The 17,357-nt window shown below is 37.5% G+C and overlaps 1 protein-coding gene across 1 annotated transcript in view; it reads right to left on the minus strand.

Moving 5' to 3' along the window:
• LOC116788371 overlaps positions 1-17,357 on the minus strand; it is a 57,301-nt gene that overhangs the window by 18,657 nt on the left and 21,287 nt on the right. The window contains exons 7-13 of the mRNA XM_032691166.1: positions 15,655-15,749; positions 14,265-14,297; positions 12,396-12,448; positions 8,309-8,418; positions 2,977-3,013; positions 2,807-2,868; positions 2,070-2,169 (exon numbers count right to left, since the gene is read on the minus strand). Of these exons, the coding sequence (XP_032547057.1) occupies positions 2,153-2,169; positions 2,807-2,868; positions 2,977-3,013; positions 8,309-8,418; positions 12,396-12,448; positions 14,265-14,297; positions 15,655-15,749 (407 nt within the window). The 3' untranslated portion in view covers positions 2,070-2,152. The remainder of the gene's footprint in view (positions 1-2,069; positions 2,170-2,806; positions 2,869-2,976; positions 3,014-8,308; positions 8,419-12,395; positions 12,449-14,264; positions 14,298-15,654; positions 15,750-17,357) is intronic.

The raw sequence follows: 17,357 nt of genomic DNA on the forward strand, positions 1-17,357 counted from the left end.
CCCTCAAGCAGTTAAATTAGGGTTATGAAAAGAACATCAGGTGATGGACTTGTTTCTTATTACCATAAGAAGAGTGACTTCCTTGGCTGGATGATTTTTAAAGAAATCACGTGGTGGTGATATGATTTCCCCACAGTTAATAACTTTGGTCTGCCCAAGGGGCAGGGAGAGAGAAGAAAGGCCTCATCACACAGAATAAAGAGCAATTTGAGAATGATACCTACTGTCAGCTTTAGCAATGCAAAATGATTTAGCCACATATATATTCACATATGTTCACTTCCCTAGAAATTGTAAGTAGAAGCCCAGATCATGCTTGACTCAATGGAGAGCACTCACAGAACATAAATTGCCTATAGCAGGTAGAGAAAAGAGAAAACACATTAAGAAAATGGAGTGCCAGAATATCATGTAAACAGAGAATGTCTGCCCCAGCTCCCTGCCTTGTTATCAGTCCTTCAGCCCCAAATGCACAGATTTGTTCTGTGTTTACTGACAGTGGTAGAGCCATGTCCTACCCCAAAATGCATTATTTTAAGGGAAGGTTCACATCAAAAGCAGGTGGGATTCTTTTCCAAAAAAAAAAAAAAAAGCATCACACCAAAAGGCATGGTCACTTGGAAGGAGGTCACTTCTTCTGTAGTATTTCAGTGATATTTGATGTGTCATGGTTGAGGAATGGTATTCCCAATTTAGTGCTCCCATCGAAACCACGCCAACACTCGCTTCCCCTACCCCTCCAGATGGAAGCACAAAAGGCAAAGATCACTGGTTGGGAAAAGAACAGTTTACTGGACGCAGCAATAACATAAGAAAACAAACTGTAACAGCAACAATATCAATAACAGAAGCGTACAAAGAGAGGGTGATTTATACGCAAAATGCTCATCAAGCCTCGGAGGATTAAAAACAATGGTGGACAGACCCTGCGCCCACGACCAGAGAGGAACATCCTTTCTTTTCCAAGAATCCCTTTTCCCCTGGCAATGATGTAAGATGGCATTGAATAACATCAGGGTGTTGGCCATGCCCCCTCTGGCTGATCTGGGCCGGAACCAGGACAATATGCCAACCCACCCCAATGCCCACCCGTGCCCTCCAGCCTTGCTACTCCCAAAGCAACACCCGGGAAATAAACGCAATTCCCGCGTATTTCACTGTGTGCAAAGGGGCTCATGGGCTCACATTTGAAATAAACGTGAGTCAGTGAAGCTTCAGCGCAACTGTATATATTAAGACACAAGTATATTTTCCTCTGTCCAAGGAGATTTCAGCACGGGAGACGCTAAACCATAAAACCCTTTATTAACCAGCCTGCCCAGCGCCCGTGGCGCTCCCCGCACTTTCACAGCCCGCGGGGCTCCCAAGGGAACGAAACAGCTCGCTGGACCAGAGAACGAACGAACAAACAAACAAACAAACAAACAACAGACGAGCTGTATTTATGCGTTTGGGAACAACCGGGATAATTCCTGGCGGAGCCTTCGAAGCCAGAGCGAACGAGCCAACAAGGGCCCCTCAGGGCCCGGCGCTCAGGCGCCACCTGGCGGCGGCGGCGGGGCGGGCCCGGCCCGGGCGGCGCGTCCCTCATGAGGGGGAAGCGCTGCCCTGTGGTGTAAAATAAACACACCGTGAGGGCACAGGGAAATGTTCCCCGCGAATGGAACGCGCTCCCTCACCTCTCCGGAGGGAAGGGGAAAGGCCGGGAGGGGCCGCCTCTCTGAAATTCCTGAGTCATCCTCTGAAATTGTCGCGTCATCCCCTGAGTTGCCGGGTCTCCCCGTCAGCCCAACACAGCGCTGGGCGACAGCAGAGGATTTGGGGGAATGAGAGGGTGTCATTTCGCTAACAGTGCCCTGCTCCCTGGCCCACATCCCTGGCTGTTTGCAGACCGACACCAAAAGTAATAGATACATGAGTGAGAGGATCCAGCTGTGAAACGAGGGGGAGAGCTGAGGGATGAGGAGGAAATAGCGAAGGGAGCGCAGTGAGCACAGACCAGGACACACAACTAAGCGTGAGAGCCACAATAATCTGATCAACTACTTCAGCAGAGTTACAGCACGTACCTAACTCCTGGCCTCCAAGGAGCTGCTCTGCAGAGCTGGATGTTTCACGTGTTTCCAGCACTCAGCGCTCCTGGGCTGTGGTATCAGGTGGAACACGCCCCTGTTATAATAATAAAAAAATGACTAATTAAGTCTGAAGGGCTTTTTCAGTGCTGCATCAGCCCTGTGCCAGGATGGAGTCATACGTGGCACAGCCTCCCTATTCACCACATGGCAATTAAAAAAAAAAACAACAAACCAAACCAAAAGATATGTGTTGGCTCCTAATAGTATCTTCTTTTTAGTTTTAGAAGTCTGCATTCTCTCTACTATCATTATAGGCCACTCTGGTGTATTTTCCATCTGAATTTTAGATGTCAGGATAAAGTAAAAATCTATAATGGTCATTATTTTGTATTTTAAGGACTCCGAACAAAAAACTGCTGCCGCATTGTTGGGCTTGGGGGCTCTAAACATTCTTGGTGTTTTGTGTGTGCTGTTACAGAAATGAAATATTAGAGTAGCAAATACTATTTCCTGACACTTATATTTTAAAATATGTACATATAATATGCTTGTATTGTGTTGTACTTCCCCTTGATGTATGTTTCAGAAATGCAATAGTGCATTTGCTGTCTTCCTAATAACAGTTGTAGCTTTTAATACACTATAGAGAATCTTACAAGTAACAAGATCAATATAAAAACAGCTTGAATCCTACTACTTTTTTTTTTTTAAAGGAGAAAGAATCTCTTAACCTTTCATGTTTAGGGGTCTTCCTCCTGAGCCCACTCCTGCAAGTTGCTGGATGACAGAACCTCTGAAGATTGCAATGGAAAAGAAAAGGAAATAATCTCTGTTTATTCAGGGATCATTACCTCAAAAGAAGTAATAAAAATATCAGAAGGAATTGGTACAATTCACCTACTTCTGGTAGGACCAGGACCAAGAGCACGCTCTTCTTCCTGCAGAGAAAGCTACATTTATTATCAGAAACAAGTTTTAATATCAGCTTTAAAGCAATAGCTCTAATTTAATGAAACCAATAAAATAGCTTTAGTATAATAAAAGCTACAGCATGAACCAAATAACAGTAAGAATCTCTGTTACATAGAGATGTACTAAACATGACAATATGTTGAGGTTTTGTATTTCTTTAAAGAGGTGTGGGATCAGGCACTAAATCAGAGTAGCTGGAACTCTGAAGAAAGGTTTGATTTCTGCTTGAACTTGATAAATCAACTCTTTTTACAATTTAAGTAAGAGAAAAAGCCATGGCATCTTACAGCACTTGTTGTTTCTTTGCGTTTGAGATTTTGCACGAATTTAGTGTATCCAAAGGAGTCAAGTGCTACAAATAAAAATTCCCTGGAGATCCTCCAAACACCTTGAAGCTGGAACAAACCCGGGCAAGGCTCAGGCTGATGTCACCAGTGTGGCTGTGACTGGGCTGTTGAGCCCGTGACACCATCACTTTCTATCACTCTATCACATCCTTCCAGTTTTACTTTGCAAATATTATGAGGTTTGTATACAAATAACTTCTAACTTTTTATAAGCCTTATAAGCTAAGCTTTATAAAGCTCCGTCTCCAAAGGAAAAGCAAGTTTAAACTGTAAAGAATAAATACACAGCAACAATAGTACAGAAATACATGCTACATCCATGCTAAATTTAGTTATCACTGGGGTTAATAACCATGTAATCAAGACATAACATACAGAGAATTGATTTTTTTGCCAAAGAAACCAACCACATTTTGTCTTTCTTGTTTAACACTTACAAAAAGCTAAAAATTGCTGTGTATAGATCCTGCAGTAACTCTAAGTGGCATATGGCAAATGCACATAAATGATGGATATAAAAATATTAACATTATTTCCCAATATAAAAGTCATGTTGTTATTGATAATTGTTTTATTCTTGAAAGCTCATAGGAGAAAGCACCTGCTTCTCCTCATTTAAATACAGGTACTTCTATAAAGAAAAGTAAACTATGTGAAAAAAATTTTCCAAGGATAGATTTCATTGTCTTTTGTCACTAAAAGCACTATTATTTATGGTTATTTGAGAAAAAAGACTAAACAATGATATTCTTCAATTAATAGACCACCTGAAAATTAAAGTTATGAGATTATGATTCAGGAAAGCTTTTAAGCAGCTTTGTGGTTCAACTCCACTGACAACAAGTCATACACTTACATTTTCTTTCTGGGGGAGTCATTCTCATTAACTTTTAGTTGACTGATGTAAATAAAATACATGGAGAATACATGTATTTTACATGGAGTATACATGGAGAATACATGGAGTGCCCCTATGAGTGTACCAGGGTCTCCACTGCCCACACCTCAGGGTAGACAGTGACTGGATGTAAAAAGCTGCATATACTTTTACTTGGAGACTGTTTGATATCTACTGGTTACTCCTATTTTCTGTAGAGAAATCCGTGGTGTGCTTTTATATCAGCTTGGAATAAATGTTTATGTCCAAAAAAGTTGTGTAATGAGTACAAATCTCCACATCGTAACTGCCTTGAAATCACACTTTAAAATAATTTTAAGACTACCAGTTTTCCAAAAGGAGAAGCCACATTTCCCCCTCTCACGTCTATATAAAGTTTCCAGTTTTATGCCTGGGAAATTTCAGTAAATCTCCTATCTGTCAGGGGGTCCAGCCTTCTGGAATAATCAAAATTATGTGTCATTACAGAAACTTCTCTTATTAAAACTACTGTAATGATTTTTTTAAATAGACATTTCAAAAGGCTAGGCCTCACTCTCCTCTCAGTTACATTAGAATAACCCCATCAACTTCAATTATCTTATAATAATATGAAGATCAGAGACTTATCATTGTCCACTTGCTGCTATCTATGTAATAGAACACTGTGGGCATCAAATCTAGCTTTTTTTTCCTGTAGAAAATGATTTCTCTTTAATACTTTTAATAATGAGATCTAACATAGAATCAAAGTGACTTTTAAGAATTTCCTATTTGTTCCTTTGTGATTAAATTTTTTTCCTAATATAGCATAAAAACTTTAACCAAAACCTAGAATAATGAGATCAAAATTATTTAAATGAAAATACATGTCTAGACTATTGAGTTATGTCTCCTTAAACCATACTAAATAATACAAGCTGAAGAACAATAGCTTCCAGCCAAGTCTTTTGTGCATTTGGAAAAACTTTATCAAGGCTATGTTAAAAACTGCATTAAACTGCATTAAAATTTTATCCCTAATGTGTATAACCAATTAATGCCATTTCAGGTGTGGTTTGGATCTCTATGTATGTTCCCCACAGTAGTGAATTTTGGAATCTAAGTATGTCCTAGCACTTCGGTCTTCAATGTAAGGTTATATCATGTCACACATCAAAAACTGTTTTCCCACGAAAATACACGATTTTGAGAAAACTCATCATCGAAGAAGGGAATACAAGAGTAGCTAATTCTGCTAAAATCAATTAATAAATAGAGACAGCTGAACTTCATCTTGGAAACAGGCTGTGATCTGAAACCAATTATAGGCAGCTGTACCCAGACATCCACAACTACAAGGAACGTGAGTCTTGGTTTTCCAAATTCTAGTGCTTAGCCTTACCTTTGGATATGTTCTCCTTCAGTGTTTACTTTCACACTGTAGGGAAAAGGGTTAGAGAATTTTCTGCCTTATCCCTTATTTCTCCTTTTTAAAATTGCACTTCCTTTTTCTTTCTCTTTTTTTTTTTTTTTTTTGGTTGGTTGGTTGGTTGGTTTGGGGGGGGGTTTGTTGTTTTTTTTTAATCTGAATAATCCCTACCCAAGATTTTTTGCTGTTTCTGCATACTGCCTCCAGAAACTTGTGATGGATGAGCCTGGCATAGCCATGACTCTGAATATTAAATTTCTGGGTAAAAGAGGAGAACAAGTCATTTCAGCTATGGATTCTGGAGATAAATATCTGTATATTCCCCTCTGGATAACCAGTTTTGTGCAGCCTTACTTAACAGAACTCAGAGATGAACTGCAGAAAGAGGAATTTTCAGAATAATGTGGTTAATGGATCCTGGCATCTGTATAATACAGAAGTTCAGAAAAACAGCCCAAAAAAGAAACAGATTTGTTTTCAATTACAAGGTTTAAAGTCATAGTTTGGTTGACTTAAGTGGAATATTTCTAATTTACCTCTGGTGAGGATCTTGCCAAGTATCTAATTTAAAAACAATTTTGGATATTATGCAGATGATGATATAACATTTTTTAACTTTCCAAAGGAGTCTGTGTTAACAAGTAAAGTTTTTTTTAATATCAAGTGAATGACATCATTCATGCTAATTTACCTGCACTCTTCAAATCTGGAACTACACTAAGACTTGCCCTTTTCAGAAGAATACACGTTTTGGAAAATACAATTAAAATCTTTATACTCCCTTCAAAACAAGGGAGACAGGATTTGCAAGAAGACTCTCCAAAAATTCCTCGTGAGGAGATATTTGTACCACTTAGCTTTAGGTACATCCCTGAAAAATCTAACTTGTGCAGCTGATCCCTTCCAGTTGTAGGTACAAGAAATAGCAGCAGGATCCTCCAGGGGCTGGTTTGGAGAGCCTGGATCAGGCTCCAAACACTGAATATTCCTCTGGAGGAACCTCTGTTAATTGTACCTCAGGCAGATACATCTCCTGCAGTACTGGGAATACCTCCTTCCTAATGTTCCTGTCACTTAATTCTAGAGATGTCAAATTAAATAGTATTAATTAAGTACATGTAATTTAGAAAATATACAATTCACAACTACTTATTGAGACAGACTGTGCAAATACTTGTTTGCAGTTACTCTGTACACGTTTACTAGAACAATAATTAGCTTCCTAAAACATGTTCATTGAATAGGGAAGTTTAGGTGGCGTCAACTATACAGTAATTTACCTTAATTTTTAAGTCTCTCAAAAGAATATGCCTGTAAATTCCAACTAACTTATAACATCAACTAAGTATAATTATAGGCTTTTTTAAAAAATAAAATAACTTCTTAAATTATTGCCAAAGACAATCCCACCTGTCCAAAGAAAGAAATAATATGGTTAGAGTTCTCAGAGAAATTAGAAGAAAACCACATTTTATCAGAATAGATGCATTAAGTTTAATAATGATTTTAAAGCTTACAGATGCCGGTCCCTGCAGATCTCATGTGAGTTATGAAATCTAATATTATTCTCATAACTCTGTAATAAAGTTTTATAAATGTTATAAAAAAGGTTTTTACTAAGAGTGAACAGAAATCTGAACTATCTGGCCAAGTAATAAAATTGCATTCCTTTCTTGCTAAGTGTCAGGTAGGAAGTTTTCCCTGGAAATTCATTGGTAAGTTTTCCTTTTCCACTGGACTGCACTCATTTTTTAATTCATAGGCTAGTAGCTTTTCTTAATGGGTTTTCCATTAACATCTAACTCGACTGCTAGCAAAAGAAAAGGCAAACATAAAACAAAATGAGGGAAATAGTCAAGAAAAAGCTTTTTAATAATTGATTATATGGCTTTCCAACTTTGCAATGTGTTTTGCTGTGCTCATTTCTTACTCTTTACAACGGACACCACCACTCTGGGCTTCCTCCAGCAGCACAAAAGGGGTTGCAAAAGCAGATTGACCATCCTTATGGAGGGATAATCCCGAGTGGAAGATATGATATAACCTTTAATACAAACTTGGGAAGGATACTGTGGTTCTAAGAAAATAGACACGTGCAGTATTCCAGGCATGAGCACTCACAGTGATACCTGGGTACCTCCCCTGAACATCTCTGTCCTGGAAAGATTACAGTACACTGCTGGAAGATGGATAATTAGTCATACTTTCATTACTTTCATTACTTGTCTACTTTTGTGGGTAGACAAATCTGATTTTTAAAGTGTTTTTAATAACGTACATGTTAGAGGATAACTTTTGCTTCATTTGTTAACCTTTGCTGCTGAATGTCTCAAAAATCCTTGTTTCACTCTGAATATTGCTATAGCAGCTGAAGATCAATAATTGCTTTCTCACCATCACTGAAAAATAATGATATGTCCATGTGTTTGATCAGCAGCAAATTAGGCCTTCCAGCTAAATGGCACCCCTTGGACAAGTGAGCCAGGATGGAACAGGCAGGTGATTTTGCTGTCAGAGATGTCTGCACAGCAATGCAGATGGAAAGCAAAGCATTGTTGGTCTTTAGGTAGATAAATAACATAAATGAGGATATTATTGGAGCACTCAGAGCAATAGTTGTGTTTACCTGTTTTGCTGGTTAGGGGTAGGCTGGTATCTTCATGCTTAACTACCCAACATACAGGTGTGGCCATTTCCATATTGTCCCAATCACACCATGTGAATGTTAAAAATAGCCTGTAACAGTTAAAAGGTATCCTTATTCTGCCTCTTTAATTAAGAATGTTATTGCATTAATACTTATAATTTCTTTAATGTGGTGAGATTTGAAGAATGCCTACATTCCATTTTCACTGCCCCCCTCAGATTATCTTATACTTCTATTTATACATGACTGTGCATTAGAGTGAAATTATTTCATACACTTAAAGCTTGTCATAATGTTCTTGGAGAGGACTTGTTTTAAAAACATATTTTGGTTAGTGAATGGCTTGGAAAAATATACTTGGTCTTGTTCCTTTTATTGCATAGGAATCTGGAAAAACTCCAGTGATGACTGGTATTACTGTCTTATAAATGACTGCAATATATTTCTCTAAATTTCACACAGTGTTGAATGGTTTTGGCCGTATGAAATGGATAATGTGAATTAAGTTTAGTCTTTAAACTAATTTTCCATATGTATGGAAAATCTGAAGAACCTCAATTTTTAACCAGAAAGCTCTTCTCACGTCTTATTCCTTACTTATTAATTATTCTGAAAAGAACAACACAATGGCAAAAAAAAAAAAATAGAGGAGGAGAGAAAAAGGAAATGGAAAAAACAGAATTACATTTTGTAGCACTTTGGTGAACAAAATACACATTTCAACTAAATCAATTAGATCCAACTCCATGTAATTATCCTGAATGCAAACTCAACTTGAATTTAACTTGCTAGGGGAACTATGCAGTTCGCCTGTTTAAAAAGACAGATTTTATCACCAGCTAAAGGCAGTTCAATTAAAATTGGAGGCTTAACCACTCAGAAGCCTGCTGGCACTGCCTTGATGAGCTGTAATTCTAATTGGAAACTCTCTGCAGTCAGTGCACAGCAAAGAAAAACAGCCAATTCCTGGTTGTTTTTCCAGGAATGCCCAAGTTTTCTGCGGATGTTACCGACGTACCACGTCTGGAAGGGGATTATGTGATGTGTTCCATAGATGAAGGGGAATAAAGAACAGGTCTGGATCCACCTGAACCACGAAGCTGGTTTATTCTTCTCTCATGAGAAGCCTTGATTTTCATTTTTCTGTATGCCCCAAAATATTTTTTCCTTCAGGTGTTTTTATTTCATTATTTTGCTGACAGCTGAAGTCTATTCTGTACATGCTGGTAAAGGCCAGAGGGGACTGATTATACACTGGAAAGGTTTTACGTGGAGGTGACCAGCTTGAAGCACCTTAAAATGAAAGCTGTATTAATGGTAACTTAAGCAATTATATTTAAATCTACTTGTATATTTTAGAGCTTTTGATAACTGATTCAGTGCAGTTGTAGCTGAGTCTATAAGAAATATCGTCAGCACCATTGTTAGTATTTCATTATTGTTAAATAACCTCTTTGTTAATCTGCGGTTTCCTCACTAAATGTTCATAAATTCAGTAGTTATGTAGACCAGAGTATAGAATTGCTTTTTTGAGCTCTGTTTTCTCAGCATATTCCAGCTACTGTTTCAGTATAAAAAGCCCTTGTGCCCTGTATGTACCGTAAACTTCAGAAAGCAGGATTTTATTTTCCTAAAAGCAAAAAAAACCCCAAACATGCAGTAACTAACACCAGAGAGTTCCACTTTTAGCTGAAACATCATCACAAAACACTACTCTCAGCTCATTAACTGTGAGACCTTAATAACTAGAATGACAGTTTTATTTCCCTCTATAATATTATTCGAGGTTTTGAGCAGATTTTTATATTACCACTTGTAATTGTGATAGCCTAAATATGTTTACTGCCTTCATGCAAATGTGAAGTCTAATATTCAGTAGAGCTGCTTGCATCTTTTTTTCAAATGTTAAACTCCTAATCAACAACTGCTTCCAAAAATCTTCAAAGAATTTCTCGATATCGCATTTCCAGTTTCGATATTTAATATGCATATCGGTGGCCACACAAACCCAGCCCCTTTTTGTGTGTGGTGTTGACAGCTTTCATGTTTTTTTCACATCTTCCTGCATAATTTCCAAGCCTCTAAAAGTAGGCACTGCTGACACAGCATTTCCACAAGCAGAATTTCTCTCCTGCAGCTGAGAAAGGATTGACTCAGCTCAGATCGAAACAAGTGATCCATCAGGAATTGCAGCACTGAAAGGTGGGAAAGATGGGAGAAATGACCGAGTTTAAGGGAAAGAATGGAACGTCACAGAATGGAAGAGGAGGAATATGGAAATGCACAGAGAAAGCTTTTCAAATAAAAGGGCTGTCTCAGCTCTCAGTTGCAGATAAGAAGCCACTGCTTTGAACTCATTTCACTGAATCACCTTGAACATTTTGAGTAGGTTTTGAGACATTCAGCAGAAGTCAAAAGGTTAAGTCTTCCACTATATTTTTGAAGTAATTTAGCTGTTTTTAAGTCTATATTCATCTCTCAAAAGATTTTTTTTTTTTTTTTTTTTTTTTTTTTACATCAAAGGAAGAAAGACAAGTAAAAATTTTAACTGGTAACTTTTTAGTGTTATAACCATTTTTTCTTATGGTTATGATCAGGGTAACTTTTTCAATCTCAACTTTGAAGAAGAAGCTACTGATGTATTTTAGGTCCTTTAAAGTCACCTGATGTAGTATCTCTACTCTTTTTTTCAGGATCTAATAATAATGAATAAAAGCAAAATTAAGGGGAATAATGTCAAGTTTTCTTTTTTTCTTGCTGACTTTTGAAAATAGAATGTTCCTTGGAATCAATGTTTCCTTTACAAAAGACTACATTGGTAGGGTTTGGAATTCTAATTAAATGTGACTCTCAAAGTAATTGGGCTCCAATACTAATACTCCTGTTTGGATGAAAATACATAGCATTTTTGCTGATTTTCTACAGCCGTGTCCCTTGGAAAGGGATGTTACAAATAACAATAATTCTTAAGGATAATTAGTTCACATGTTCATTGCCACAGTTGGTCCATATATGTTTTAGCTTTTTCCCTCATTCACAGTCTGCCACCTGGACATATTCAAACCTCACCCTTCTTAGAATACACCCCATGTCATCTCAGGTCTGTTACACAGGGATTTGGAGACTCCAAGAAGTAAGAGGAGGAGGGAGAGAACATGACCTGAAGAACTCCTGTCACTGCAGAACTGCTTTATCAGAGGTAACATCTGCCCTGGATTCTTCTGCAATATTCTTGCAGCTGGTGAAAATGTGGGTTGAGCTCTGTCTGGCTTAACTTGTGCCCTACATTCACAGGCCCCAGTGCCTGCAAGGCTCTGCCTCAGCAACCTTCTAGCACACCTACCATCCTCTCTAATCATCTGTGCCCAGAGATAACCATTTCCTTAGACTGCTGTGTCAGGAATAGCTGCATGGAATGACCACACACATGCTCCTGACATCAGGTGAAACTCAGTGTTTTGGAAAGATTCCTACAGTGTACTCTCTCCCCCAAAAGCACAGTGTACTGGGGGTCCTTCACACTGGTTTGTAGCTCTTGTATTCTGGTAGGAAAGGTAGTAGCTACTGGGAAGCTACTTTCACAAGACAATACAATAATGAGCAGGATACTGCTCCATAAAAATGTACCTTTCCAAGAGTCTGGAAATGTCCCAGTGGGGACTGAGTTTTTAATATAATAGTCTACCACTGACAGGCAGAATCTCATTGTGATAAGGTGAGTTTCTAACTGAATTATCAAGCCACGTGTAGTCAGCAATCTGTCTTGGGGCAACTGCTAACAACATTAACAACTCTGAACTGCTAAACCATCACAGTACTGAAAAATCACATAAAGCAGCTAAGATTAGGTTTTTATTCTTCAAGACTTAAAGATTTCCTTAAGTCCTTAAGAAAAGAATCCCGATGAAGACAATTGGCATTTCAAGCTGGCTAAAGATGTTCATAATGGTTCTGCTGCATCACGCTTTGACCCTGAGCACAATGATTGGTTTTAGCTAGAAAAGACAGAATATTTCCTCAGAAATTGCAAGGGATTCTGCATTTGTGTGGCATTCACATTGCTTACCAGTTGTTCTTCTGCCGTGACAACTTTTTCATCCTGTGATAATGTACAGGTACCTGCTCATCGACAGGGAAAAAAAGATGGTTAAAGACTTATATGTCTCTCAGTGTAAGATATTTTCTGAGGAAATCTTGTAGAATCATAAGCAGTTCTGAGGACAGCAAAGTATTTCTCCAAAGATCTGTTCTGTAAACTATATATGAACCTCTTTTTTTTTTTTTTCTACAGCTACTTAACAGTACTGATTTTAGTATCTTCTTTTTTTCCTGGGTGTATAAATGTCCATTATAGATGCCATTCTTTCTGCCATGCTTTTTTTTTTCTTCCTCAGGTGCTGGTAATATGCTTAGACTTCAGGATATGAGCTTGACTTTGCTGTGGTGCACAGCAGATACATAACTTTGCCAGATAAGGCACTCAGCACTGAGCAAATTCATTCTCCTCAAGTTTGAACCTGCTTGATGGTTACAGACAAAGTCCTTTTTTAAGAATTTTATGAGAACCAATTCTTTGAGGAACATCTTTCATGTTGCCATCACTTACATGCTGTGGACAGCGTCGCAGATGTTAAATATGTGATAATCACACCATTTCTGCTTCTGTCCAAACTTTTCTCAGAAATATTGTTTCCAACCTGATACTAAGCTTGGTAAAATTCCTGAAGACTTCATGCACAGGCTCAGAAAGCTATTGATTGCTTGGCTAATGATATATTGAGCAATCTGTCACAAAACAGCAGCCACACCTCCTGCTTACCTTCTTCAAGCAGAGGTGGGCACTGCTAGTAAGAGTTACAAGTAAACCAGGAGTTTGGGCATTAATAGAAAATTACAAAAATCATAGCTGTGTCCTAATATTATTTTTTAAAAATTCTTAAATTAGACATTGTTAAAATTAAAAATCAGCAGTTTGGAACAACATTGTTTTCTTAACTTCTTTCAGCATACATCAACATTTTATTATTAGAAAACCATCCCAAAACATTCATGATCTATTAAGGAAACCAAACAGCCTCTGTTCCTGTGTAAGTAATCACATATTCTTTATAAAACAATCCAAAGAAAGAAGGCCATGGCATAAGGCCATCCATAATGTATGATATGTATTTATATGTATAAATATGAAGTTATTCTGTCAGTGGAAGTATAAGCATATAAATTCTATAGAGATAAGAAAAACAACAATCTCCTGAGCTGGATTTGCATATTTTGCAATCTTGCAGTGTGTATCTCAGCTTCTTCTATAATTGATTTGAAGCTGCTACAGCAACATTAAAATGTCAGAGACTTCAATTTATGTACCACTCTGCACAAACCTGTTGTCCAGTCACAGAAAGGGAGGCAGTCACAGCATGAGCTGTTCTTTATTTTGCTTGAAAACACCTTGCAAATAAATGCTTTATGGTTCTCAAATCCTCACGTTAATTATGGATAAGAAAACTCTCCAGACAAGGAAAGCATGAGATATGCAGACAAACCCAGCTCTCCTGAGGATGCTGAGTGTGCACTATGGTCACTGACCTGTCACTGCTGATTTACCTTTGGATCACCTTAATGTTTCTGTAGCAGCAGGAAATATATCTTCCGTGGGATGCTGTCAAGCTCAGAGATGTTGGTACCTTTCAAGTTTAATAACAACACGGTTTCTCACTCATCTAAAAACACTGGGATCTGATTTGTGGCTTTCCAACGGCCCATTCAATTTTTCAAAAGCCTCTCAGAAATTACTGGGTTTGTTAAAAAGTTGTGGTACTTGACAGCCAGCTCCACGACTCAAGGTTTAACCAAAGAGTCCTTACAAGCTTTAACCACAGGGAATATTTCCACACCTCGAAATTGAAGCATTTTTGAGGGAAAAAAATATGTAACTTACTTGACAACTTTTCATTTGAGAGTGAAGACAAACCTATAAATGAATATAATATGGTTCATATTATATGTCATATATGTAATACGAAAATAAACCTGTAATGAAATTTGTTTATTTCATTATGGAAATCTCATTATTCAGACCTAATTTAAGACACCTTTTTGGTTAATTCTTGAATTATGATAACACTTGTTTTTCTGTGTAGTTGATATACTAGAATTTTAGGCAGTTACCTTTCCCTTAACCAGGGGGTTACTGTAGAACAACAAACATTCCTACACTTTCTATTGCTCGTTTCGGAGTATTAATAGGAAATTTAATGAAACCGGAGGAACTCAATGAGCAGAACCAAGGGAATTTTCCTTGAAAGCTGTGATTTCTTCCATACCATACTATGAGAAAGGGAAGAATTATTTCATACAGCTGGGATGATTTTTATAACTTCAGAAACTAGAGCTTTAGAAATGAGGGAAGCCATTCTGGAGGAATTACCACTGCTCATGTCATGGGGAGCGAGAGAGAATCTGGGGATTTTATTGACACTCCAAATGTTAGTCTGGTTCACCCACACTGGAAAACAGCATTATGGAAAAATTTGTCTAGAGAAAGAAAGCAGATGAGATTTGTAAGTGAGCATTCTGGCAAAATGAGGCCCCTTCAACAGGCCTGCAATTTACTTGCAGATGAGAGGGGAAAATGAGGAAAGAGTAAAGAACTAGTAACAGTCAGGTTTTGATTATTAATCCTAACTCAATATGGCTTCTTATTTGCATGTTTTTAAATGGACTAGAGCATTAAAAGCAAGTTTCCTATGCATTTTAAGCTTCTGAAAAACTAGATATCTGATTTTTTTATTCACTTATTTGGAGAACTTCTTTGGTTCTTGTATTCTATTTGTTTTGACACTTTTATTGCTTACTTTGTACTGAAGGGAAAGTAGCCTACACCACATAAAAGTAAAAACATTACAGGTGACACCAGCCCCTTGAAGTTACAGCCACAGATTAGATGACAAAGGACATGGGCACAATTAATTTAATTCCAAAAGAGTGTCACTGGAATTACTTTTAGGTTCACTTGAGTCTGTTGAAAAAATGAATGGATGTTATCATGCATGTACTGGTTTTAAAGCATTTGTTGCTTTTATAGAATGGAAAACATATTTTTTTAATAAAGTGAAATAAAAATCTTTGATTATCGGTGCTATTGTGTTTATCCCAGTGTAAGCTTGAAATATGTTAAATTACTGCTTCTGAATCCTTGTAAGGATAAATTCTGTATAAATCTGAAGTCAAAAGGTATAAAAATGAACTGTAGAAAGCTACTACAGATGACCCCCAGTGATGGAATAAATAGTTTCTAATTAAAACAAAAAGAAAAGAGCATCACATACCTTTTCTAGATTGTGTGTAAAACACCTGGCTGTTACATTTCTCTGGAGGAGAAAGAACAGTATCTGTGGCAGCTGGATCTTGCTGCTTTCGGATGCTGGAATAACAATTAAAATTAGTACATAAATAGAAAGGTATAAACAGTTACATTTATTATATGCACTTATTTTACATTCTGTCCAAAAACCTGCAGAACTATATAAATAAAAATATAACAAGATGAAAGAAAATATCAAGTATATATATTAATATAAACTATCTGGCTTCCACCTACAGATTGCAGACTAAAAGCTGCTATAGAAATTACAGAAATAAATCAGAATTTCAGACTGGTAGTGTGTCTATTGGTCATTTTGCTATTAAACAGTTCTGCATTTTTTGACAGCTTCACCCAAAAGGAAAAAAACTGATACATAAGGGGAAATAAATCACGGTAGAAAAGAAGATTACAAAACCAGATAAGATTGGCTTTTGGAATTTCTAGGTCGTTTTATTCTCACATGCAAGGTGCTTCAAAAAGAAGGGAAAGGAGACATGGCTCTTGGTCCCAAACATCATTGGACAGTAGTCCCAGTTTAGGAGGGAAGGCACTGGGTTTTGGCCATACCCTAACAACTCAGTGGAGCATCTCTTTCCTAAGCCATCACTCACACCATTCCCACCCAGAGACTAATCCTTCCTGCAGAACAGCTACAACAGAAGGACCATAAGATCCACACAGCAAATCACTTGCTGTTCAAACAGTTTAGACTGCATGAACTCACTTCCACATGTTTTGTTTCAATTTTCTTTTTTTCCCCAAATCTTGGGGACCTCTGACTGCACAGAGCTCCTCCAGTGGAATCCTAAAAAAGCCAGGATTATTGCTCCTTCATCACCTCTCAAAAGAGGATCATCATTTCATCCCTTGCAGAAGTGGAAGGGATAATCAGGTTTTAGAATTCAAGCATTATTGGGATATTAGGTAGATTTAAGTTAGCATAAGGGGGATTGTAATACCATAAGCTATAGGAGTTGAAAACCCAAGGAGATGTAAAACTGTAAGCCTCCAGCTGAAGGATGAAGCAGCAAACCCAGAAAAATGCGGACATCTGTAACACATCAGGAATGTAAATGAACTCATTGTAGCATAAATGATAATGGAGAACTCTCACTGATAATTTAGGATGCGTGAAAATTTTAAAATTGGGCCTGAAGTACAATGTGGAGAACAATGTGGAACCCAGTGAAGTTTCTGACCACAGAAAAGGCTGGTCTATTTTCTTAATTGTTTTTAAGTGTTGCTGCTGCACTCCCTGCCTTTCCCAGTATTCTTTCAGTGGCACAGACAATCAGAGGCTGCCTCGCAAGGCTCTTAATAAAAATTACCTCTCTGTCTATGTGTGTGTCTTTTTACATATGTGACTATGTTAAAAGTTTTCCTGCATCACAGCAATTCAAAAGAACAAAAAATATTAATTATAGGTTTAAGGCAATCTAGTTGATTTGCTCCCATTTTACTTACAGTATCCAAAATACTGTAAAGGACAAGTGAAAAGGCATTCACAGTATACACATTACAACTAAAATGTTTAGTTACCAGTGGAATATTATCTTTTGGTCATCTTATTAAATCAATAATGTTTAGTAGCTGAACACCAAGCAGTTTATTTTCCCCTAAAGTAAAACCACATGGTAGAACTCAGATTAAAAATGGCCTAAAGAA

Source organism: Chiroxiphia lanceolata, chromosome 6, assembly GCF_009829145.1.
Source record: "Chiroxiphia lanceolata isolate bChiLan1 chromosome 6, bChiLan1.pri, whole genome shotgun sequence".
In the NCBI taxonomy this organism is placed as follows: Eukaryota; Metazoa; Chordata; class Aves; order Passeriformes; family Pipridae; genus Chiroxiphia; species Chiroxiphia lanceolata.